At 39.1% G+C, this 23,625-nt stretch overlaps 4 protein-coding genes across 8 annotated transcripts; 1 reads left to right on the forward strand and 3 right to left on the reverse strand.

The window, feature by feature from the left end:
• Positions 1 to 171: 171 nt before the first annotated feature.
• Positions 172 to 4,977, reverse strand: ing5a (inhibitor of growth family, member 5a). Its single transcript, XM_051376152.1, has 8 exons — positions 4,344 to 4,977; positions 2,861 to 2,932; positions 2,445 to 2,611; positions 2,148 to 2,259; positions 1,963 to 2,062; positions 1,617 to 1,752; positions 1,461 to 1,522; positions 172 to 1,329 (listed from the first exon to the last, which is right to left on the reverse strand). Exons 1-8 carry the CDS (start codon positions 4,378 to 4,380, stop codon positions 1,290 to 1,292), a joined length of 726 nt encoding a protein of 241 aa, XP_051232112.1. The 5' UTR covers positions 4,381 to 4,977; the 3' UTR covers positions 172 to 1,289.
• A 1,274-nt stretch (positions 4,978 to 6,251) lies between these two features.
• Positions 6,252 to 10,752, forward strand: plekhb2 (pleckstrin homology domain containing, family B (evectins) member 2). Of its 3 annotated transcripts, none has more exons than XM_051376578.1 (8): positions 6,252 to 6,403; positions 7,183 to 7,233; positions 7,370 to 7,522; positions 7,650 to 7,752; positions 7,913 to 7,952; positions 8,251 to 8,334; positions 8,967 to 9,084; positions 9,264 to 10,752. In XM_051376578.1, exons 2-8 carry the CDS (start codon positions 7,197 to 7,199, stop codon positions 9,398 to 9,400), a joined length of 672 nt encoding a protein of 223 aa, XP_051232538.1. In that variant the 5' UTR covers positions 6,252 to 6,403; positions 7,183 to 7,196; the 3' UTR covers positions 9,401 to 10,752. The 3 variants fall into 3 exon arrangements, with proteins under 3 accessions (XP_051232538.1, XP_051232540.1, XP_051232539.1); XM_051376580.1 differs by having other exon boundaries at positions 8,970 to 9,084; XM_051376579.1 differs by lacking the exon at positions 6,252 to 6,403 and adding an exon at positions 6,415 to 6,660.
• Positions 10,753 to 10,761: 9 nt separating this feature from the next.
• Positions 10,762 to 16,623, reverse strand: LOC127350203 (vacuolar protein sorting-associated protein 4B). Its single transcript, XM_051376573.1, has 11 exons — positions 16,415 to 16,623; positions 14,961 to 15,072; positions 14,684 to 14,834; positions 13,706 to 13,764; positions 13,460 to 13,579; positions 13,228 to 13,384; positions 12,998 to 13,146; positions 12,825 to 12,906; positions 12,510 to 12,729; positions 12,046 to 12,186; positions 10,762 to 11,907 (listed from the first exon to the last, which is right to left on the reverse strand). Exons 1-11 carry the CDS (start codon positions 16,433 to 16,435, stop codon positions 11,806 to 11,808), a joined length of 1,314 nt encoding a protein of 437 aa, XP_051232533.1. The 5' UTR covers positions 16,436 to 16,623; the 3' UTR covers positions 10,762 to 11,805.
• Positions 16,624 to 17,032: 409 nt separating this feature from the next.
• Positions 17,033 to 21,925, reverse strand: ankrd29 (ankyrin repeat domain 29). Of its 3 annotated transcripts, none has more exons than XM_051376576.1 (10): positions 21,730 to 21,925; positions 21,048 to 21,158; positions 20,665 to 20,763; positions 19,930 to 20,028; positions 19,589 to 19,687; positions 19,151 to 19,249; positions 18,845 to 18,943; positions 18,444 to 18,539; positions 17,565 to 17,663; positions 17,033 to 17,478 (listed from the first exon to the last, which is right to left on the reverse strand). In XM_051376576.1, the coding sequence occupies exons 1-10, from the start codon at positions 21,739 to 21,741 to the stop codon at positions 17,395 to 17,397; spliced, it is 897 nt and encodes a 298-aa protein (XP_051232536.1). In that variant the 5' UTR covers positions 21,742 to 21,925; the 3' UTR covers positions 17,033 to 17,394. The 3 variants fall into 3 exon arrangements, with proteins under 3 accessions (XP_051232536.1, XP_051232535.1, XP_051232537.1); XM_051376575.1 differs by having other exon boundaries at positions 19,511 to 19,687; XM_051376577.1 differs by lacking the exon at positions 21,730 to 21,925 and having other exon boundaries at positions 19,511 to 19,687; positions 20,989 to 21,158.
• Between the last annotated feature and the right edge of the window lie 1,700 nt (positions 21,926 to 23,625).

The following is a 23,625-nucleotide window of genomic DNA, read 5'->3' on the forward strand; positions in this document are numbered from 1 at the left end:
CAATAACAACTCTGTGAAAAATTACAATTTTGAAAATTCATTCATTCATTTAAAGTAACTGGACCATTGTCTCAGAAAAAGTTAGTTTAAAATGGTACGCAAAAAGTGCCACATACCATTTTAAAAGCACATCACAAGCTTCAAACAGCAGTGAATGAAATAATGCAGGAATAATAGTGAATATTTATTTGTTATAAAATACTGAAATATACAAAATACAAAGACTTTGGCTCTTTTATTATTTGTGGCTTACACCTAAACGAGTGATATTCACAGTTGAATATGAAAGGAGGCTAAAATCCTATTAAATAAAATTTGAGTGTACACCAGTAAGTAAGCAATACAACAAATATATCTTTGGAAAATGACGTGTCCACAAAATATTGTTTCATAATATCATACAAAACATATACCGTATGTATATATATTTCCATATGGTTTGAAATGATTCACTATGGCAGAGTTTTAAATGAGAAACTATATCATAAAACCAAGCCTGCAGTATCAAACCTCTTCAGGGGAAATTTCATTCAAAGTGCTTAAATACCTCATTCAGAGACACTGACTGACTGACCATTAGTACCACAATACATTCAAAAATGTCGCAGGTTTTTGTTTTTTAAAACTCAATAACGAATGAATTTACATTGCTTTGCTTGTTTGGTTTAAGCTAATCAAAACGCATTTTTTACACTGGTATCAATTGCAGTCATTTATGCAGTGCTGATGTATTCCCTAAGGAGGTAGGTAACTGAAAATCTGACACATAATTCCTTTTACCACCAACAATTGGTAAGGATTTAGGTGTTTCAATTTGTAAATTCTCAGCAGGCTGTTAATTTGTTTAAAAAATAGATCTTTATAAAATTGATATTTCAAGTATGCTAAAGCCACAGTCCAGGATTTATGTTAGTACTAACAATATATACACTATATGACTTGAGAGGAAGGACTTTCTGATTGGTAATAATTTGTGCAACTTTTCTCCACTGCCGGGACTAATTTACCCAGAGTACACAAATAATATACAGATGAATCAATTATTTTAGAGCTTTTGGACAAAGAGAGCTGTCCAGTGACACAGGCAGAATAACATCTATAAAGAGGGCTCTAATGGTGCCACACGTGTAGCTATACTCTGAATCCGGTGTAGGCCTTTAAAATAGCCCACCATTTCTATGGAGAGTTATAGGAACTGAAATATATATACATGTATACACAGTATATTACATTATTAAACTACACCAAAAATACATATATTAGTTAGGTACTTCTGAAGGTAAGAAATCTCATTTCTTCTTCTTGTCTTGGGTGCACCTCGGACAAAACCTGAGAGATTTGAAGGGGAGAAAGGGAGAAAAGATGACTCGGAGGAGAGGACAATCATGAGCTGTCTGCCTTAATAGCTGTCATCTTTTTATAAACAATTACCAGCCTTTGAACTAATTCAAAGCTCTTACCATTTTCCTTTGGGTTTTGTGGTGAGATCAACACAAGCAAAGTGGAACCACTCAATCGGACACTTAAGGAAGACAAACAGGTTCAGTATTAAACTCTCTAGCTGAGACACACAGAAACTTGTTCAGTTTAAATTTATAGAACCAGTGGAAACCTACGTCTGGGTTATCGCATCCAATCATCTCTCCATATGACACCTGATGGCACAGGCAGTATGTAGGCTCATTGGGATCGACTGGCATGTCCAAAACATCTGATGGTTGCATAGGCAGCAGAGCGTCACTCAAGTCTGGGCTGGAAGTCCAACGTAATACATTAGAATTAGAAGTGAACATGATTAAATGGGGAGCAAATTGGTGAGTCATTGAATTAGTAAGGCTAATCTGAATTAATAACCCATGAATAATACAGGATTTTCAGGACTGATAGAAATGTGTAATTCAAATTCTGGACACGGCCATCTAGTAAACCCTTGTCCTGGCTGAGCCAGCAGCCCAAATGTACCTGTTTTTGATCTTTTTCTTTCGGGGAGAATCTTCATCAGAACCTTTCCGTCCTCTTCCCCTGGATCCACGCTTCTCTCTCAACCCCTTGGACTCACCCTCTGAACAAAATATGGACATTTAAAGATGTGCATCAATCGGTTTTGCAATGTTCTACAATGAAAGTCCTTCAGCTGCACAACTTACTTTTCACTCCTCTTCCCTCTGTACTTTCGTAGCCGCTCGCTTCCAGTTTCTCCTTTAGCTCATTCTCAAATCGCGCCAGATCTGCGTCCAGTCTGCGGATATGTTTGTCCACCTGCAGTAAAAGAAATATCATGTAGATTAGAAACTGGCCATATGCATTGTTTCATTTGCAAATAAGAAATACATTTTATAATACTCTTTAGTACAAGAATATGTGATTTAAAATACCTATTTGCAACATGTTGACTACATAAAACAGTGACAGGAAACACATAGAACTGACTGTGTTGGACTGACCATCTCATATGTCTGCATTGCGAGCTGGACTTTGTCGTCACTGAACTCTTTGCACTTGCTGTAGGCATTTTGGATCTTCTGCAGGTGTTCCACTCTCTGTTCTGAGGCCAGGTTCTTCACAGTGGCAATGTACTCTTCAGCCAGTTTGTCAATCTCTCCTTTCTTTTCTGCACAACAACATGATTATTACAGTGCTGGAAAACCAGTGTTATTGACTGCACAATATTTGTACTTTTACTACTGGTGTTAAATGGTAGAACACAAGAATGCAATGCTTAGAGCTGCCTGCGCACCTTCTCAGATGTTTACAGTTATTGTAGCTAATAAATATTCTTCCACAGCAGACATTTTGACATGTCAAAGCTAAATTAATTAGGAATAATTCAGACAATAACTTAATGAGATTAACTTATCACCTTCAGTCCTATTGTCCAGGTCCCGCATCAGAGTAAAGTTTCTCTGAAGCTCACATGGTAGGTTTTCAATACCTAGAGGAAAGAATGACATAAGGATGAGAGAGACAATCAGGGAGATAATCCATCTCTAACACTTTACTTATTTATATGTTCAATCAATGTAGTGTCACTCCAGGTAAAATTTAACTAAATGTCATGGGTGTTGTAACTACAGACTGTCCTATACTGGATTACAAACCTACAATAATCATTCGTTTGATAGTAACATTAAATAAAATGACGGCACAATACAAAAGGGTCACTCATAGTAGGGCTGCACGATATGGAAAAGAAAAGCACCTATTAAAGCTGTGATGATATGTTTTGTTTGTTGGGGTCCGTACAAAACAAACTACATCAGGAAAACAAGATCTGTGGGCCAGGGTATCTCTGCAGCACTACAGTACTTAATGCTAATGCTTTTTCACACACATTTTATCTTTATCAAAAAGTGCAGCTTGGTGCAGCCCTAACTCATAGTGCCAAAATCACCCAATGTAACAACTGGCAACACAGGCAATATTATTATATTAATTGCAAACTATATATATATATATATATATATATATATATATATATATATATATATATAAAAGTATAAACGAATTATTGTTCAGAATTTAAATACATTAAAACTGCCACCTGCCAATAACATTTTCTATACCAAAAATACCAAGTATTTTTGCTTTTTAAAAAGTCAAGAATTTCTTGCAAAGCATTCACCATTTAACAAAACAGCTCAGATTTATTGACTGCTTTGATACGTCTGTACAACGTAAGGTTAAATATTCCGTTAGGTGGTTAAATATGCCATGTGAAGTGTGAAGTGTGATATTAAACACAAGAAGACGCTCCTCGAGTGTCAGAGCTTGTCGTTACATTGTGTGACGCACTTCAAACACCCCGCCCCGGAGCGTGGTTAGGGGAAACGCGGTTACCAACAGGTTGCAAATGCACGGTGCTATCCTAAAGCACACACGGACGTTGACCAAATTCACGGAAAACTGATTTATATGTTTTATAATGCTGAGTATGACAACAACATTTTAAACAACCTTATAAAACCACTGCTAGTTGCTAGTCACCTAGCTGCTAACAGTTAATTATGTGTGATTGAACAGGACACAGACAACCAAACACTAGCTCACTAAAGCTGTTGACACATGTAACATATGTCCATGTTTCCATTAGGCTCTGTGGGACTAGAACTCCACACATGGAGAGTTTATCTAACTTTGAACCAGTGGAGGCTTTATCTTAATGCTAATCAGTTAGCTAGCGAGCTAGTGACCTAACGGCTAACCTGGTGGCTAACGCACTGTAATGCTCTCGGCCAGCCTCCCGCCTAGCAAAAAAAAGTCTTGGAGACAATTAAACTAAACCCCAAAAAGACGGAAGATGTTCACACTGTAAGTGATAACTGAGCGTATCCTCGGTGACTTACTGTCAAGGTAATGTTCCAAGTATATTGCCGTCGCCATTTCACTTTAGCTCTTTAGCTTCTGCGATATTTTCGTTAGCTCCTTAACTGTTGGTCGGAGGGCTTGTTTTACAATCCTGGGCTGCCCGTCGGTCAGTGGTCTGGAGCTTGTTATTTTCTGTTTGTAGTCGCTGTCTTCTTATTTGGGCGGCAATGAAACGAGGCTCGCTGCAGCAGTGTGCACAGTGCAGTGTTAGTTTCCCTCCACACAGGATACAACTTTTCTGCTTGTGTGAGCTTGTGACTCGCATGCGCAGCAGACAGCGGCTGTTGTCTCAGACGGAATAGATCAAATAAAACTCCGCTTTATGTTTGTATCAATAGCAATACATAATGTTCACTCCCGATCTTCTGCTTCTTTGCTTTTACACCATATTCGCTTAATTAAAAGCAACACGTCTACCCTGTCTCAGTGTGTACCTGACTGTGCTAATAAAACCTATTTCACCCAGGAAATGATCAGCTGCATCCCCATTCCCTGTGTGATAACCATTTGATGGGTGAGGAATTGCATTAGGTCGATCCTCTTTCGGTATAAACCATGTTGAACACATCCACCCTGTGAGGGAAGACAGGAGCGAGCGCGCCCCTGCTGAGTGTGCCAGCACTTTCCAAAGCTGTCAGCTGATAGGTTACGTCATGCAAAACAAACGCCTCCCTCACAGAGAGAGGACCGTATGGATGCTGGGAGTATGACAGATCTAAGGGATAGGGTTAATGGTTATGGTTATAGCATCAAATACTGGGTGGAAAGCAAAATGGACACTGTAAACCAGTATAAAGGAACCAGTGACCTACATGTTCTCACTGATGACTCAGCATATCAAAAGGATTGTATAATAACAGGAGTCTACATCCCACAATTTCAATTCCATTTAAGTCACAGAATTACAGATGAGTGATCGGTCTATACAGCTGAGATGATGGCTGCAGTTGTTGTTCTTCAGTGGGTGGAAGAAGTGAGACCAGAAAAGTATTGGCTCTGCAGCAGTTCTTTTAAGTTTACAGTCTATGGAGTCAAGTAGGGAACATCAAATGTTTGAAACGCTTTAAGGTTTATTTAAAATTCAGAGATTGGGTATTAGTAGATAGTAGAATTTTGTTGGGTACCTGCACATGTGTGATTAAAGGGTAATGAATGCACAGACAGGGTGGCTAAAGGAGCACTAACTATGGGGCATATAATGGACATACCATTTAAAAAAAGGGGAAGGTACACTAATCAAAAAGAAAACATTTGGACTTTGACAGAAAATGTGGGATGAGTACAGTAAGGGCAGAACATACTATCGAGTACAAAGAGAGAGCACAGTGATAAAGGGAGGTGTAGAAGACAGGACGTAGTTCTATTCAGGTTAAGATTTGATCACCCTGGTTTGAATAAGACTCTACTTCTATTGGGAGAAGTAAATTAACAAATATGTGTGCGTTGTAATGCAACTTAAAATGTTCAACATGTTCCAAATGTGATGAAGAAAGTGTAAGCTTGCAACAAAGTGTGAGAGAGGCCGAACGAGGATGGGATTAGGAAGGGATGTCAGGAACAAATGGAGATATGGTGTGGGGAGATGTCTTAGTAAACACAGAATATAGTTGTTGGGGTTTTTATGTGACCAACTTTTTATTTTATTGCAAGTGTACATCAACAACTAACATCTGACCAGCGAAAAGAGTATAGAAAACAGTCCAAAATAAACTCACCTACAGTCTGTTGTACGAACGACAGGTGGCGGTATGCACCTTAAAAGTTGGGATTGCAGTCCGCCATTAAATCCAACGAAGAAGAAGGAGTAGCACAAAGAGCGTGAACGTTAGTGAAGATGCTCCGTGGGCGGGGCTTAGTGACAACCGGCGACCAGACAACAGCAGCTGGTCTCCGCACAGTCTCCACACAGTGTGCGCTCGTTTATGGATCAGGCTTTTTGACTCCGAGGAGGGCATCGTCTTTTTCGTACATCTCACTTCCGTGTTTGCTGTGTCCTCACGAAATAGTTTTCCTGAAACATAGCGTTTCAAATATTCAAGTAAGTACTCCAATAACACAGCGCGGTTACTGTTGGACGTTGTGTTTACCGTGTTAGTGTTTTAGATAACTATACTAACACTGAAGCAGTAACGCTAGGTGGGCTCGATACTCACAGGTTTACTGTTATATAAACAACGTTAGTTATCGCTAACATTAACATTAGCTAACTTCGGCTGTGTTTGGTCTACAGAGGAATGTACACAGTGACGTCGGGTAAACATGTGAACGGCTTCAAGTGGTGATGGAGTTATTGTGGTTGGTGTTACATTATCAATATTCAGGACTTTCTCCATTTCAACTTGTATTAATGAGAAATGAGGATGACATATTCACCACTGGCCTGTTGTCACATGAAGCCATTATTTGTTACCGTTATGTTAGCTAACTGACAACCAGTGAAACCCAAAATAAGTGTCCGATTAATACAGAAAGTGAAAGTCCTGGCACTGTAAATGAACTACTATCTTACTCTAGCTTCTACTAATGTTGTAAATAATAACTATATGGTTTCATGAGCTCATATTAAGTCTAATCTCATGATAAACTGCTGTGGTGTCTTTTTTATTTATCTTAACCTGGTTAAATCAATAACGTCAGCTATCCGCAAAAAAAAGATCATGTGCTACCTTGTGTATATCTTTTCTATTTTATTCTGGAAACACTCTGGACTAAAGCTAATAGTACTCATAGTCACGAGGTTCGTTTGGCTACGCCCCGCCCAGCCGTCAGCAGTTAGTTTCCTTACCACTGTCTAATGTATGTGTTGTATTGTTTTAGGTGTTGCCTCTAAGATGGCTATGGTAAAGAGTGGTTGGCTCCATCGACAAAGTGAGTACCCAGACATATCCACAGCTTTAACAGCATTTTATCCAGATGGTAAAGCTGCTGTTACTTTTGGTGTGAATTCCTTTTGTATTTTTATTCAGGTTGGATTGAACTTAACTGTAATATATTTTCATTAAAGGTACCATTCTGCGTCGGTGGAAGAAGAATTGGTTTGACCTGTGGGCTGATGGACGACTTGTCTTCTATTATAACCAACAACGGCGTGACATGGAGGATGACATCCACCTGAAGGTCGACTGCATTAACATCCGCAACTCTGCTGCATGTCAAGGTATTTGACATCGGCTGCGCGAGGATGTCTTTCTAACAGTACTGACCAACTGTTGTTTGATGTTGGGTTTTTTTTGTTTTTTTTAAATGTGTCACCTCTATATTTGTCCTGTTGTATTGCTGCTCAGAGCTGAACCCACCGGAAGGGAAGACGCGTGACGCCCTGCTCCAGATAGTGTGCAGAGATGGACGGGTCATCAGCCTGTGTGCAGACAGTGCAGATGATGCTCTGTAAGGCAACACATACATGCTGAGTCATTATATCATTAGTTGGATGAATTATTGTGTCCTCTGTGTTTTTGTTTCTGCGTTGTTGAAGTTGAAAGTGTTAGTTGTTTGTATTCTGCGTATTTTACATCCAAGATGACGTGGTTTTCACTGTGTGTTGCAGGGCATGGACCATGGCACTGCAGGATGCCAGAATTAATATGGTGAGTTTCTGCTACTCCTTCAGTTACTTGAGTTTTGATTTGTTTAACAAAATAAGAATGTAAGACTGATTTCTCTTACTTGTTCCCGGCTGTGTGAAACAAGTCTTGTTACGTGTGTATGTGTATTGTGTGTTTTCATTATACCTCTATGACAGTAACCTCCGTGCAGCAGGAGGAGCGGTCTTTATGATGGTTTCTCTCTGCTGCTGTCCAAACGTCACGTAGCTCAGTTCTGTTAGTGTTCATTCTCCACTGTCAGGCGAGTTGGCCTCATTTTTGTTGATTTTTTTATTTTTAGGTGGTTGCATCTCCTCAGGTCGGATTTGCACAGGAAGTGATGGCATCTGCTCCCCCCCCCTACTCAGAATATGCCCCACCCCAGGTAAAAGGCATAAACAGTATGCATATGACTAAAATTATGTTAATTTTGGTTTAACACTGTTTTTTTTTTTGTTAAAGCTACTGGCAATGTAACTTTTGCATTTCAGGCTTTAACATTACTTTCTTTTCCTCAATAAAATGGCCAAACTCAGTTGAGTAAACCTCTGAATAGGATTGTTACTAGTGTTTTACAGGTACAATTTGTTTTTATTTATAATGAGTTACTGTTAACATCTACAACAGCAGACAGTCATTGTTAAAGGTATACAAATATTTCATTAGGTTATGTATAATATAATCTGATTATACTGTATTCATAATTTGCACTGTATGTCATATTTAATCAGTATTTATGTTCCACTACACAATTTGGCTTGAATTGACAATGATCCTTTTTAGGGGTGAACTAAGGTAACGTGCTAGATTATAGAAGAAGAAAAAAAGACTATTACGTAACAACAAACACAGTTGGAGGCTACCACCATCTACTGGTGTAGTAATGGAAGTGTAAAAGCTCCACTTAGCAGTATTTGTGAAGTTAACACTAAATCAAATGACTCTTTAGTAATGTGCTGGTACTGGCCTCCCGCTGAGGATCAACACAGTCTTAATGGCCTTTTCTTCATTTTCCAGCAGGGTTTTGCCCCGGGTCTGTATGGAGAGTACGTTACAGCGCCACAACAGGCTACACAGATTGTATACTCTGCTGATGGGCAGCCCTACGCTGTAGCTTATCCCTACCAGTACCAAGGTAAATAACCGCCCATTTCTCAGCATATGACCATATTGAATGTATGATGGCGCTCAGTGACATAAAATAGGATAGTTTGCAAAAATGCAACAAGCTTCTCAAGTCCAATTGATCTTTGTGTTGGAGCGTCTTTTTTTAATCTACATGCCTGCACAAAACATTATGGTTTTATGGTTTAGGTGGGTACCCTGCTCCTGGAGTGAATCATGTTGTTATTCGCGAACGCCAGCGTGACGACGGAGGAGATGTGGCTCTGGGCATGCTCGCTGGAGCAGCAACTGGTCTGGCACTTGGCTCTCTGTTTTCTGTCTTCTAGTGGCTTGATTATTGTGCATTTAGCAGCACACTGTTACCCTGTACTTACAGCATTTGGCTTCATCTCTGTGCCATCACATGAGTTGGAGTGAAATGTGTCTGTTGGGCTACTTCCATCTATGAAGCATGATTGTGATGGGCAGTGAATTACTCCGTATGTGTCCTATATATACAGTAAATACTGTTAGCACTTTCTCATATGCCCTATGTGGCAGTTCCCCACCTCCTTTGTGTTGTCTGAATAGGAATGATCTTAACCAAAAAATACAACCATTACTCACTTTTAAGAGTTATTTAAATGATGGGAAACTACTCCTTTTATGTACATTTCAGGTCCTCTCAGTGTTCTTCAAGGGTGTTTCATGGAGCACATTTGTCCTTTATATTTGCAGAATTACCTTAATAGACGTGTTACTGGTGTTTTTTTTTTTTTTTTTTTTTTTTTTTTACTGGTTTGTGTTTATCTCTATGTATACTGTATTTTTACGTTGTTACATATATTACTTGTCGGGTTGTGAATAATGCAGTGTTTATTTGTGGTGGACGCAGTCTGAGAGTAGAATTGTGTAAAGAGGAGTGCACACACATACACAAAGCAATAATGACCTACATTGTAGCATATTGAACCCCATTTGGTGGAATCTGGTTGTGATGTCTGATGTTCATCACCACAAATAAGTCTACGTATGAACAAACACTGGCATTTACACAATGTGCTTTTGAAGTGAAAAGGGACGTCACTCCTCATACTCATATATCTGCATGCATTATTTATGTTTTTATTTTTTCATTGGCAGCTGTTGCCTCATACTTGTCATTTCATTTGAAATGTGTATGACTTGATATTTTGGTTTTCATTTCAGTAGGCCCGGTGTAGTATGCACAAACACCGATCAGGTCAGTCTCTTGAGATTAAGTTACATTTCAGTTGGCCGGGGATTTTTGTTTTTCAATCCAAATGACTTGAATATTGTCAGATTTTCCCCATTATTCTTCTTAATTATAGCTGTATTGAGCTTGTATTCTGCTCAATAGAACATTTGTGGTCTGCTTTTCAAACAAAGAGACTTCATATCTTTATCAATGACACTAACGGTAGATGTAGGAGACTTATATTTCCAAATTATTCCATTTTAGCAAATGATCAGCTTGTGCGAGCAGAGTAACATTGATGTCATTTTTCTACAGGGCTTAAATTGTTTAATAATGTGAAAATTAACTATATCATTAACTATATTTCTCTTATCAAATGTACTAATTAAACCACGATCTACCCTGCATATAAAATACAAATATATGACACTTAACTAAGAGATGTATTTTAACAATTAAATATATTCACAAAGTTAATAATGACTCCTGTTCTTTTGTTTTGTGTTGTTTATTTAACCCTGAGACTTTAGTTCACAGAACATGTCATGTAGGGTACAACAAAAGTGCAAATAACCACCTCAACAAGTTTTATTTATGCAACCAGAAAGTCACCTCTGTAAACCCCAAAAGAAATGTTTAAACAAAGATGTATTTCACACATACTGACAGCATCTATAAGTAATTCAGAAGTCTGAGAGTTGAAACTGTAGAAGAGTAGAAAAAAAACTTCTTTTCCCAAAGTTGATCAGAATTTAAAAACATGCTTTTGAAAGCATTATTACATTACATTATACAATATTGTATGTTTCATACAAAAGTTTTGTAACTCAATACAAACTCAGAAGGCATTTGGAAGTTTGAACTTTGTGTTTAGTAAAAACAAGCAGTAAAAGGGTGTGTTTCCATGGTGATAAAATTCATACATTTCATAGTATAAATGACCATTTATAAAAGCCAACCCTGAAACCGATTGTGTTAAGTGCAATATAACCCTCCATAGACTATATCGAGAGGTATGTTGTGTTGAAAATGTGCATTTACCCACTGTAGCACCAATAACTATTGCACATATAGTACAGTGATGGTGGTACATTTTTCTTTTAAAAAATAAAGATTATTATCACTTTGGTTTGAAAAATAAAATAAACAAGTAAAAGTAATATAAAACCTACCTACGCAGATGTAAAAGCCTCAGTAGTAAATAAAATAGTGTTGAAACGATTGATTAGTTGTTCGACTTACAAGTGGTAAATTAAGAATTTGATAATCGGTAAATCATTTTAGTCATTCTCCAGTAAGACCAGCAAACATCAGCTGTCAAAGCATCTTAATCTTCAATTAAAACCACGATATGAGCTTGCTTTTCTGTTTCTTCACATCTTTAAGTAATCTTTACTTTGGGCTCCAGTAACCTGTGATACAAAGTTTTTCACCATTTTAGACACTACAGACCAAAAGATTGACAGAATAATCCAAAGCATAACTGACAGTGAAAAAAACTTAGTTGCATTCACGGTAATGAGTAGAGTATTCTTAGCCTTCTTGACCAAAATCCTCAGTAAACTTCTTCAGCTTGTCCAAGTCCTGCTCATTCACTGTTGGCTTGGTGCTTGTCAGTGATCTCAGCATGTCAGCCTGCACAGAAAATATCAAGAGAGGTCACGATAAACGCGGATCACTTCAGTCGTAACACTGCCATTTTTGTAAAATGTTTTAAACTAGTTAAAATACTGACATTTTCCTTTGAGGTAAATATTGGAAGTCTTTTCTCACCATGCACACGACTGGCTCTAGAAGTTTCTCCCCAGGAACGTCCATCCACGTCATCTCTATGGCGTTGGGATCGCCTGGTGAACACGGACTCAAGAGATCTTCCACCACAACGCCTGGATTGTTCCACGTTGATCCGTGAACCTTAATTAGTGTGCGTTTGTGTGTGGATGGACAGAAGGACACAAAGAAGATACTAGATTAGATACTGGGTAGTTCATTATGAAAATGTCCCAGTTTGACAGATTCATACAGTTGTGTTCAGGCAGTGTATACATGTATAATGTTGACCTGATTATGGTGCTAGATGAAAAGTGAAGGGATCAGCAAAGAAATATGTATGTTTGTAAGACCAAATCCATCCAATAGCTGCTGAGATATCAGTCTTATTTTGGAACATTATGTTCCTGCTGGAGTTCCGACAGACATTCAGTATAAAACAGCACAGGTGAACTGTGTGTTTTTACCTTTTTGAAGTGAGTGGCTGACTGAACCTTCCTGACAGGCTGCATGAGGGCGTCCCTAACGATAACACTGATGTCCGCTCCAGAGTAACCCTCTGTCTTCTTGCCCAGAGTGATGAAGTCTGCCTCGGTCAGGTTGTTGGGGGTGGAGCCCAGATGAAGTTTGAACATGAAGGAGCGGGCGTGCTCCTCGGGCAGAGGAATGTAGATGCGTTTTTCAAACCTAGGACAGACAAAAGATGTAATCAGGCGTTATAAAGCATTTAACCTCTTAAATGTCTGTTTGAGAACGCAGGCATTATTTCTTATATAAGTTACCTTCTCCTGATTGCTGAGTCCAGGGTCCAAGGTATATTTGTAGCTCCCAGGACCAGGATCCCATCATTATCATTCCCAACACCTGAGAGGAGGAGAATGGTATTTCTTACACCTCATAAAATACTGCTATTCAGATTTTAGCTCAGATTTTGAGGTGGTCTCTTCTTGCTCACCCTGCATCTGGACGAGGAACTCTGTCTTAATTCTGCGCGCTGCTTCACTCTCGTTCTCGCTCCTGGAGCCACAGAGGGAGTCGATCTCATCTATAAAAATGATGGATGGCTTGTGTTCTCGGGCTAAACTGAACAGGTTCTTCACCAACCTGGAGAGAGAAACAGTTGTTTTATTGTCAGTTTATCACATTCACAGTTTTTTTTTATCACATAAAGAACCTGTGCCTCACTTTTCACTTTCCCCCAACCACTTGGACACCAGGTCTGAGGAGGAGATGGAGAAGAACGTGGAGTTGTTGGCTTCTGTGGCTACTGCCTTGGCCAGGTAGGACTTCCCTGTTCCTGGAGGGCCGAACAGAAGGATCCCCCGCCAAGGTGTTCGCTTTCCTACACAAACAGATACTGTGATATTAAATACCATTCATTTTCTGCAGGTTTAAAGTCGACTCTTGTTTTCAGTACCTGTGAACAGATGAGGGAATTTGATAGGCAAGATCACAGCTTCTTTTAAGGCTTCTTTGGCTCCCTCTAGTCCAGCTACATCGTTCCACTTGATGTTTGGCTTTTCCATGACAATGGCACCTGTGAGAGAGATGGACGAACACTTTATGGATCAAAGCATTTATTATTTTCTGAAATGTCCCACAATGACATTTAACTACTGCATGTGCCTCTATGTTCATTCAATGCAGAGATTCAGTCGTTCACCTGAGAGTTGATTTTGGAACTTCTTTTTCTCTGCGTCCTCCCCATCACCATTTTCATCCCTGAAATCAAACAGCACTGTGATTTATTGACACTTTTTTGAACAGTGAACGATGATTTGTGTCTTTTAGTGGTATGCAGTAACACTTGATTCCACAGATCCCATAGTTTCAATTCTTAGAAATAAATTCAATTTAATTGGGTACTAATTATAGGACTTTCAATTAAATAATTTCCATTAACTGAAACATGCATAAGACATAAAACATATCTTCAGTATAACTTTTCCAATAATAAATCGATAAATGTATGTGGATCTTTAAGATTTCAGCAGTTCTTTCAATGAAAGTCTTTTGAGCAATGTTTTTATGAGTGGGGGCCAATTTTTTTCATTTTGTGCAGGAAGCGATAGACATTCCTGGTACACTGGTGATCTACAGATGGTGGTAATAAGGATGAGATGATATATCGTGCATTGCGATAAACAACACTCAGAATTTAATATTTACGCGTTTCCTGGAAAAACAGGAAGGCTAACATCACAGTTAGCAGCAGTTAACTAACATCCATCTGTCTGGCTGGATGATCCAGTTTCACCCAAATCAGTGATAAAGTTGTGCGTTTGTTCTTCACTCGGTATCGCTTAAAGTTAATTAAGATTAATTGATGGGTGGATGTCTGGATATTATTGGTTGAAATAGGTTGGTTCAAGCTTACGTAAGCACAACATTTCGTTCTACAGGGAGAAAAAGCTAAACTCAAAGCTCTGTCCCAAGTCTTTGTCTCTATTTTTCCTACGAGTACCAAGTTACATAGTATTTTATTAAGTAACTACAGGACCTGTACAACAACCCCCAGGTATACTGTAGAAAATGGCCCTCATGAGCCTAAATTTAAACATGCTGACAAAAGTCACCACAGCAACAAACAACAACAAACTGTGATATTGACTCATTCCACAGTATTATTGATCAGTCTCACCCTTTGTCGTCAGACTGGGACTCTTTGACAGGTTTGGCCGGAGGACTCTTTTCCTTCTTCTTCAGATATTCCTTCAGCTGCTCGGCTCTGTCCAGGTAGTCTGCACACTTGGCCCTGATGCTCTGTGCCGCCCGATCACCCTGGGCCTCATCTGCAACACAGTAAGTAGCTTAGGCCATGGTGCTGTGTTGAATATATGTGGAGTTTAAACCATAGAAATCACACAGATATTGTAAGAAATCAAACACTGATAGGAGTCACAAGTTAAGCTCCTTACATTTGACAACATGAAGGAAGTATTGCACTGCATTCTGATAATATCTGAGGGCCTCCTCATAGTTTTTGGCTTTGTCCTCCTCTGAAGCTTTGGTTGCGAGATCTATAGCTTTCTGAGAACAAACAGAATGAAAAACAGGAATTTAGGAAACGAACTTGTAATAAGGAACCCTTGAAAATGTTTATAAGTAGTCACTAATGTCCTTATTAATGGTTAATAACTAATTTACACATACTGTTAGAAGCTAATACAACAACGTTTGGGTTGCCAGGTTGTGAAAAATCCTTTTGGGTGGTGTTTATACTTTCTGTTTGGTAATAGTAATAGTAGGCCATATATGCTGAATATACATTACTTAATATTCACTAGTTAGTAAATGATTTATAAAGTATTAATAAAGCTACTGCTTGCAACTTATAAAGCTTTTATAAAGGATGCCTTATCATAAAGTGGTACTGAAAGGGCAGTGGTGGAACAAGTAGTATGATTATTCACTAAAATAAAAGTACAACACAGAACAAATATCTATTACAAGTAAGTCTATAAATAAAAATCCTACTACTAATCCTAATAACTAATATTAGATTGCCAATACTGATGCATCAGTTGTAGCTCCTCGAGGTGGAGCTAGTTCTAACTACTTTATGTACAGTTGGGTTGTTTAGTCCAGTGGTTCCCAACCTAGGGACTGGGCCCCCTACAAAGGGTCATCAGATAAACCTGTGGGGTCAGGAGATGATTAATGGGAGAGGAAAGAAGAACAAACTCAAGTTGTGGTACACATATTTACATACATATTATAGACTCTCTCTAATCTTTGCTTTTTGAGTAAAATGTGCTTTTGGCCTCGAAGAGTTGGGGAAACGTCTCTTTGACTGAACTGCTAACAACTCCTAGACATCTGAAATGTGACCTCAGCACACTGCTTTACTGTAAAGAATCACAAGTCATAAAGGTTGGGAACCAGCGGATTCATTTCAAACTATTTAGTGTATTTTTCATGTAGAATATAGTAAGAAGTCCTTAGCTGCAAAATAAATGTAAGTGTAAAAAGTATATCTCCCCCTGAAATGAAGCATAAAATATAAATACTCAAGCAAACATTAACTTAAGTACAGTACTCGAGTAAATGTACTTTATTTCTTTTCACCACTAACAAGGGGTCAACATCATCAGCCAGGATATTCACAACCTGGCAACTCAAATGTTGTGTAAACTTCTATCCATAAAGAATTCATACATGGTTTAATAACCACTAATAAAGCCTTTAGTTTTTACTTAGAGTGGTAACAACGTCCTCTTTCCTCTTTACGTTTAGATGTTGGCACTTTAATACGTTGAATAATCCATTTTAAATATTTTAAATGCAGAAAGCAGACAGGTGTGGTTCTTTAAAAAGCCGAATTGTTAAAGTCTGATGTAACCAAGTAGCTCAGTAAAAGTTTGTCACTCACCTGTAAATTACCACCAGCCATTAGGGTTTTATAAGTCGGTCAAACTAAAGTCTGTCGCTTCAGATAAAACTATAATCCCGATAACACCTTTTTTTTTTTTACCTGTCACCTGCTATTTAAGTTCAACTTTATTACAACTTCAATCGCAAAACATCCTTAAGGTTTGTCTCTCTTCCGCGTCAACAAAAATAGACACTGTGACTTCCGCGGTGGTCACGTGACAATGTGATTGCTATCTTCATCCGCTCCTGTAACGCGATACTTCAGCCATGCCTTTGAAAACAGATATAATGAGCCTTAGGGTTACTACGCAGATGTAACTAAATATAGAGAGTTAATTATTTTACTTTGCTAAATTAAACCACAATACAAGTGAGTTACAGGTGACAGACAGGTGTACATACATACTGTCAGTGCTGTGCATCTTAAAATACTGACCTCTAGTGAAGATTAGTCATTATGACTAAATCATATTGTTGCTATATATGTGTTATCTGCTTCGTAGTTTAATAATTGAAACAGTTATTATTTTATAATTAAAATAAAAATCTGACACGTTTGAAAATAAAATGACTCAACCCTCATACATTAAATAAACATGCACGCTGCCACTATGGCTTGAATAACAAATTTACACTTTATTACATCTATTAAAAAGGCAAACAAAAAGTGTGCAAAAAATCTAGAAATCTTACAACACCTGGGGTAAACAAAAATAAATGCATATACTGTAAAACAACAGCGTAAAGGTGATGATGCACATGGCAGACAAATGCATTTTGGTTGCACACTGTGTTGCTCTAGATTTAGTCCAGGTTTATTCAACATATGACAGCTTAATTTCAGCCGCAATCAGAAGCAAGCACCATGTACAGTACATATTGTAGTTGAGTAGATTTGACACTGTGTTGTTGTTTTCTTTTCCCCTCGGTGCACATCATCAGTGTGGTACAGGCAGGCATGACTCTGACGGGTGGTCATCAGCTGCCTCCATTTAAGATTTTTGGATGTAATAACTTTAGGATGCGATCGCTCTTTGTAAGATCTGCAGGCAGTTCATTATTCTGCAAAACAAACATGAGATAAAGTTTATTTATCTACTCTTGTTCTGTCTGTTTATCATCTCCTCCTTCAGCTCCAAGTGCCGTACCTTGTTGGGTAATGTCGGGTCTGCGTTGGCCTCAAGCATCAGAAGAACAGTCCGAACATTTCCACCCATAACAGCAGCATGAAGGGCAGACGAGCCATTCTGGAGACAACAAACAAATATATACTGTATGTATTCATAATGCTTATGGAGAGGTGTTCTCCACATTTACAGACATAAACGTGCTCTTTATCCAGTGCTGCAGGGTTAGTATTAAAGGACCAGTGTGTAGGATTTAGTGGCATCTAGTGGTGAAGTTGCAGATTGAAACCAACTGAATACAGCTAGCCTTCTAAGCATGTAGGAGAAACTACGGTGGCAGCAAAAACAGCAAAAAGCCCTATTTAGAGCAAGTGTTTGTTCGTTCTGGGCTCCTGTAGAAACATAGCAGTTCAACATCCTCCGCAGAGGACCCGCTCCCTCGGTAGATAAAAACAGCTCAATCTAAGGTAACAAAAACACAACAATTCTTATTTTCAGGTGATAGTGATACACTAATGAAAACATACCTGTATCTAATATTCCATTTCTGCCAATAGATCCTCCTAAATGTTACACACTGGACCTTTAAAGGAATAAATTGACATTTTGGGAAATAAGTTTATTCCCTTTCATGCCCAGAGTTAGATGAGAAGGTCGATTCCACTATCATGTCTGTATGATAAATAGGAAGCTAGAGCCAGCAGTCAATTAGCGTAGCTTCTAGCATAAAGCCTGGAAACAGTGGGAAACTACTAGCCAGGCTCTGCCCAGAGGTAAACCCCCCCCCACCTGCCTGCACCTCTAAGTATAGAACGACACATTGAGGTTTTTATCTTCTATCCCGTGGCAAGAAAGCAAGTAATCTTATTTTCCCAAAATGCCCATGGCAGCTTCCTCTACCTTGAGAAGGCCAAGTGAGGGAGAAAACTTGAGAAGTTCCTCAATGACGCTGTTGTGTCCCTTAAAAGCTGCTTTGAATAACGCTGTTGATCCATCCTTGAAAGACAACAGAGAAAAAATACAATTATTTAACAAAACAATCTCCACTCAATGGACTCTTACTCACTTTCTCTGAGGCTTTAAACTATATCACATGGTCCTCATCTACAGAGTTTGCTCTGTTATGGAACTGTATATGTTCCATGTGATTCCACAAATGCAGTAGCAGTACACATATTGACCATTTGGATAAGAGGGCTACTTCTTGTCTTGTTTTGGACAAGAGGACGAAAATGACACCAATCAATAATCCTTTATGTGCACTTTCTCTGTACTGTATCTATTCTAATACAACCACATACTTGTCTGTCAGCATCCCGATCGGCACCACGTAAGAGAAGCACCTTCACCACCTCACTGTGACCCATCTGAGCTGCCATCCACAGGGGGGCAGTGCCATCCTGGAGAACACATGGATGATGAGGTGGGGGATGCAGTGAGGAAGGACATAAGAGGGAGGAGGTGAAAAGAAAGAGGAACATTAGAGTCTCTGTGGTCACGAGTTAACCTGGAGGGATGAGAAAGAGGAGGTGTGAGCTAAAGAGGGAGAAACTCTGTGACTGTGTCCTTTTAAATCTCTAAATATGCTAAGGAGGCGAGGACATTACCTCTCTCGCTTGGTTAACCTTGGCACCATTTGAAAGCAGCTGACGAATCACGGTCACATGACCCTCCTGGGCAGCGAGGAACAGAGAGGTGGCACCATCCTGAAACATAAAAGAATCATATCATACACTTTTCTGATGTACTTGATAAAAAAAACTGTCATAAAAGGTTCCAACTAAGCAAAAAGTATATTAATAACAAGTTACTATATTATTACTATTTTATAAATGTATGTTTGTGCAGTCAGGTTGTTTTCCCCTGCCTTAGGACAGGCGCTAATCCTGCCAAATGTCAGTCATGTCTGACTCAGCAGAAACCTGAGAGGCTGGATTCCAGCTGCTGGGACATTGTGTGCAACTAACCATCATGTTCCTGATAGACAGAGGTACTGACAGTGGGAGGAGACAGGTCTGAAAGTGGTCTGATGCAAAGGGGCTCACATTCAGCTGGTCATGAACGTTGGCTCCATTCTTCAACAGAGTCTCCACCACCTTGGAGTGTCCGTACTGAGAGGCGACAGTGACAGCCGTGCCACCGTCCTGAAAACAAGAAAATATTTGATAGTCACCAGTGTGTGTTACATGCTTCAGAGGGACATCTCTAAAATCCCCAGAGGTGTAAAAAAGCAGCCTGAGCAGCATTTTTATGTGCATCATTTTTGCCCCCTTATCTCTGCCCAAAGCACTCTGACTCACAGTCTGAGATGATAGCATCACAGCGGTCTCCATCACACCCAGTATAATAAAGACTGTGACACACGCCATTGTGCCCTGCTGCATACCTTTGTCTGGAATTCAGTGGAGGCACCGAATTCAAAGAGGAGCTTCACAATGTCATTGTGACCCTGCTGGGAGGCGAAGAACAGGGCGGTGGAACCTGTCTGGAGAGGACGAAAAAAAAGATACTGCTGTTTTCATTTTTAAAACAACAGCTTTCCATTTTTGTGTGTATTTGAAATTTAGAATATTAAAAACATGCAATTAAAGGCCTCGTTCAGAAGTCTTCAGAAGCAGGTTGTTTCAGGTGGATTTTGCTTTCATCTTGAAGCTGCCCATGGTCGCAATTTCTGCCGACCAGTTCTTCTACGTGAACTGAACTTTTTTTCTTATAGCCAAACTACTTTTCAAACATAAAACTAACATTACAGAAGCTTTATTTAAAGGAGTAGTTTAACGTTCTTAAAAAAAAAACGCTTATTCACTTTGGTTGCTGGGAGTTAGATGAGAAGACTATACCACTCTCACCCCTGTGTGCTAGGCTAAATATAAAGCTGCAGCCAGAGGACAATTAGCTTAGCTTAGCACAAAGACAGAAAACTCCCGTACAAAAAAATTAAGCATGAACATAGAAAATTTGTTATTTTCGAGGGGTTGTGCTGGACTATTTCTTGGCCGGGAGCAGTGACTTCCCGGAGTGTGGTTACCTGGTAACCTCTCAGTGACAATGAGACTCCAGATTCACTGACACTTTAAGTTTGTTGTCCAGAATGGGTTAGCCAGTTATTTTCCCATCATACCTCTCTCTGGTAGTTGATTTCAGCTCCCTGCATGATGAGCTCTTTGACGCACTCATAATGGCCGCTGTACGACGCCACCATCAGCGCCGTGGTTCCATACTGAAAAGAAACATGGCAACAAGAAGTTAGCAACCTTTGGAGTTTTATAGGGATGACTTGCTGAAAAGTACTTTACATGTGGTGATGAAACTGCGCAGACTTTCCACTTTCACACAAGAAACCCTCTCCCTTTATTATGATGAAAAAGAAGATAAAATGGGTGTGAAATGATGTCGTATACACATGCACCACAGAGGTAAGGCTTGAAGCTCTCTGTCTCCCTACCACAGGTGGGTTATGGTTAAAGCGTGCAGCTGAGCAGCCAGGACATGCAGCGTCCGTACACTGTCTCTGCAGTCTGCGTCCACACGTCCACTGTTGAGCAGCAGCTGAAGTAGGGCCAAGTTCCCCTTCCTCGCTGCCCAAAACACAGCATTAGCCAGGGGTGTTTCCTTCTGGAGGGTAAATACACACAACAACCGCTGACCTTAAACCACCATTATAGTATTATACACACTGACAGTAGAGTACAACCAGTAGAAACAGCGCAGGGTGTCGTTCTCAGGTGTAGAGGTTTATCGGTTTAAGGTGTCTGGGTGTGAATGACATCAATCAGGTGTGCCAGCTGATCAATAATCAAACACACACACTCTTTTCCTCTGGGTCAGAATTGACTATAGGTAGTTGAATTAAGTTTTTTCTGCATCAAACAGCTCGTGCAAACATACACACGTGCACACTACACAGGTGTGAAATATAAGTGGGACCACTGACAGGGCTATTTGACACCCTATTACGAACACACGCGCACGCGCATGAGCACAGGATAGACGGTATAATTTGCCTCTCAGTCCTTAAATAGCCACTTTAACTCCAACTCACACCGATTTCCTTCACAGTTAAACACAGCACGTCGTTAAATAAACACTGAAATGAATTAAGTGTACAGTTGCACAGGAAGCAGGTGTAATCTGTTTTCCCATTGAGGCCCTGATGTAGGCTGACGGATGGAAAAGGCTGCTTTACCTTAAAAGACATGATCCTGCAGACCTCATTCGTGACTCATGTTTCTTCCTGAGCTCTCATTCATTAGAGACGATGCTGAGCGACACTCGCCTGTTTTGCCGCACTGTGTTTGGGTGTTGGCGGCGCCCGTTCGCGGACATAATAACAGCCAGACAGTCAGCTGAGCTCATCCTCTGCAGTCAGTGCTGCACGGACGGTTCACTGCGGACCACCAGAGGGCGCTGCGGAGCACACACACACACACACACACACACACACACACACACGCAGTCATCTGTCAGTGAAAGCCAGGTGGATGGATTCAATGGAAGTGACTAAGTACATTTACTAAACCGTGCTTAGGTATAATCTTGAGGTACACGTACTTTACATGAGTATTTCTGTTTTGTGCTATATCTTCTATTTGTTCTCTGCTTTTTACTCCACTACATTTAACCTCCTGAGACCCGAGCCTTTGTTTAGTGTACATTTTTTATTTCTCCTAGCTATTTGGAATAAGTAGGACCTGATAAACATAAAAACCAAGCATTATCTTTAATTCATTTATTTAATATAAGATCTTAACCTGCAAAATAACTTAAACTGTCACTTTGCCTCCTGCGACTCTGCGTTCTCATATGGGGACAAATTTTATAAATTAAGATAAATGATGTATGATGTAAATGTATATTAATATTATAAAATATAACACATTGTTAAAGATTAAAGTAGCCTTCCACTCAAAATTAGTTCCTACTGTGTGACATTTGAACTTCACTGTGCAGAAAAGTAGATACATTCATCAAATTAAGGATGGATTTTAATGTGAAAATTATTATTTTTTGTGGAAAAAAAAAAAAAAAGACACAAGGTATTGTTCCAAACATACTATTTGTATATGCCATAAAACATGTCTGGAGAGACTGGTTCTTTTAAACTGGAAATCTGAGCATCCACCTGCCCATATTAACTGGGTTCATGACATGATGAACTACATTCACCTTGAAAAGATTAGGTATTAGGTATTTGAGGGATGATAAGCAACACAAGTTTTGTTTGGTCTGGGAACCATTTATTTCCAATTCCTCCTCTCTTAGTGCTGCTGAGATTACCCCCACCCAGTCATCAGCCTGCTAATTTTTAACTTTTAACTGGAGGAACCCCCCTTAGTTATTTTATATATTTATTTAGTTATTACTATTATTATTTATTTATTATTATTGTTTATTTTGTGTGTGTATTTACATTTACATATTTCCTCTTTTTTTTCGGTAGTAAATATAGTACTTACTGTGACTATTGTTACAATTGCCAGCCTTGGAAATGTTTGTCTTTCATGTCTTGTATATTGTATATGTTGTTATTTTAAAAATGAAAAATAAAGTTCTGAAAAAAACAAACAAACAGACAAAACATGTCTGGAGAGGATCTTTAAACGAGTCCCTTTACAGTGTCTAACTGGGGCCCCTTGTCACATTTCTGATTTCTGTATCTTTAACACCATATTGAGTTATCAGCAGTTCTTACAGAGTGACTTACACCTCTAAACTTCCCTGATGATTTCAATTAATTAACGTAAGTAGAAAGATCAGAGAAAAGTTAAAAAGAGAATACCAATTTTTGTAAATTTGAGTTTTCTTATTTTCTGCACCATCAATCATCTCACTTCCCACAGATCTATTTTAAAAAGCAAATATTACAGAAAATTAATACAAATGTGTCGGATGATCCCTCATTTATTTTGTCATCTCGACCAGCTACAATGGTGAAATTCTGGTTACACGGTGATGCATCAGTATTAATAATCTTATTCTGTCATTATAACAATATATCATTCACCGGAGCCACCTTTCTGCATTATACTTATACTTCTGTACTTTTGTAGGATTTTGAATGCAGGACTTTCACTTTTAATGA

The sequence above is a fragment of the Dicentrarchus labrax genome, unplaced genomic scaffold (assembly GCF_905237075.1).
Source record: "Dicentrarchus labrax unplaced genomic scaffold, dlabrax2021, whole genome shotgun sequence".
NCBI classification, from domain to species: Eukaryota; Metazoa; Chordata; class Actinopteri; family Moronidae; genus Dicentrarchus; species Dicentrarchus labrax.

Coding starts and splice junctions, on each gene's coding strand:
- ankrd29 (XM_051376575.1), bottom strand. Junction 20,764..21,047: donor ACGCAGACTGCAGAGACAGT/GTACGGACGCTG, acceptor GTTTCTTTTCAG/TATGGAACCACGGCGCTGAT. Junction 17,479..17,564: donor ACCCGACATTACCCAACAAG/GTACGGCACTTG, acceptor TTTGTTTTGCAG/AATAATGAACTGCCTGCAGA.
- ing5a (XM_051376152.1), bottom strand. CDS start 4,380: ATGGCGACGGCAATATACTTGGAACATTACCTTGACA. Junction 2,063..2,147: donor AGAGGGAAGAGGAGTGAAAA/GTAAGTTGTGCA, acceptor TATTTTGTTCAG/AGGGTGAGTCCAAGGGGTTG. Junction 1,753..1,962: donor AAGAAAAAGATCAAAAACAG/GTACATTTGGGC, acceptor TTGGACTTCCAG/CCCAGACTTGAGTGACGCTC.
- plekhb2 (XM_051376578.1), top strand. CDS start 7,197: ATGGCTATGGTAAAGAGTGGTTGGCTCCATCGACAAA. Junction 7,523..7,649: donor CAACTCTGCTGCATGTCAAG/GTATTTGACATC, acceptor ATTGCTGCTCAG/AGCTGAACCCACCGGAAGGG. Junction 7,753..7,912: donor GACAGTGCAGATGATGCTCT/GTAAGGCAACAC, acceptor TGTGTGTTGCAG/GGCATGGACCATGGCACTGC.
- LOC127350203 (XM_051376573.1), bottom strand. CDS start 16,435: ATGGCTGGTGGTAATTTACAG. Junction 15,073..16,414: donor TGGCTGGTGGTAATTTACAG/GTGAGTGACAAA, acceptor GTTTGTTCTCAG/AAAGCTATAGATCTCGCAAC. Junction 13,765..14,683: donor TCCCAGTCTGACGACAAAGG/GTGAGACTGATC, acceptor GTTTGATTTCAG/GGATGAAAATGGTGATGGGG.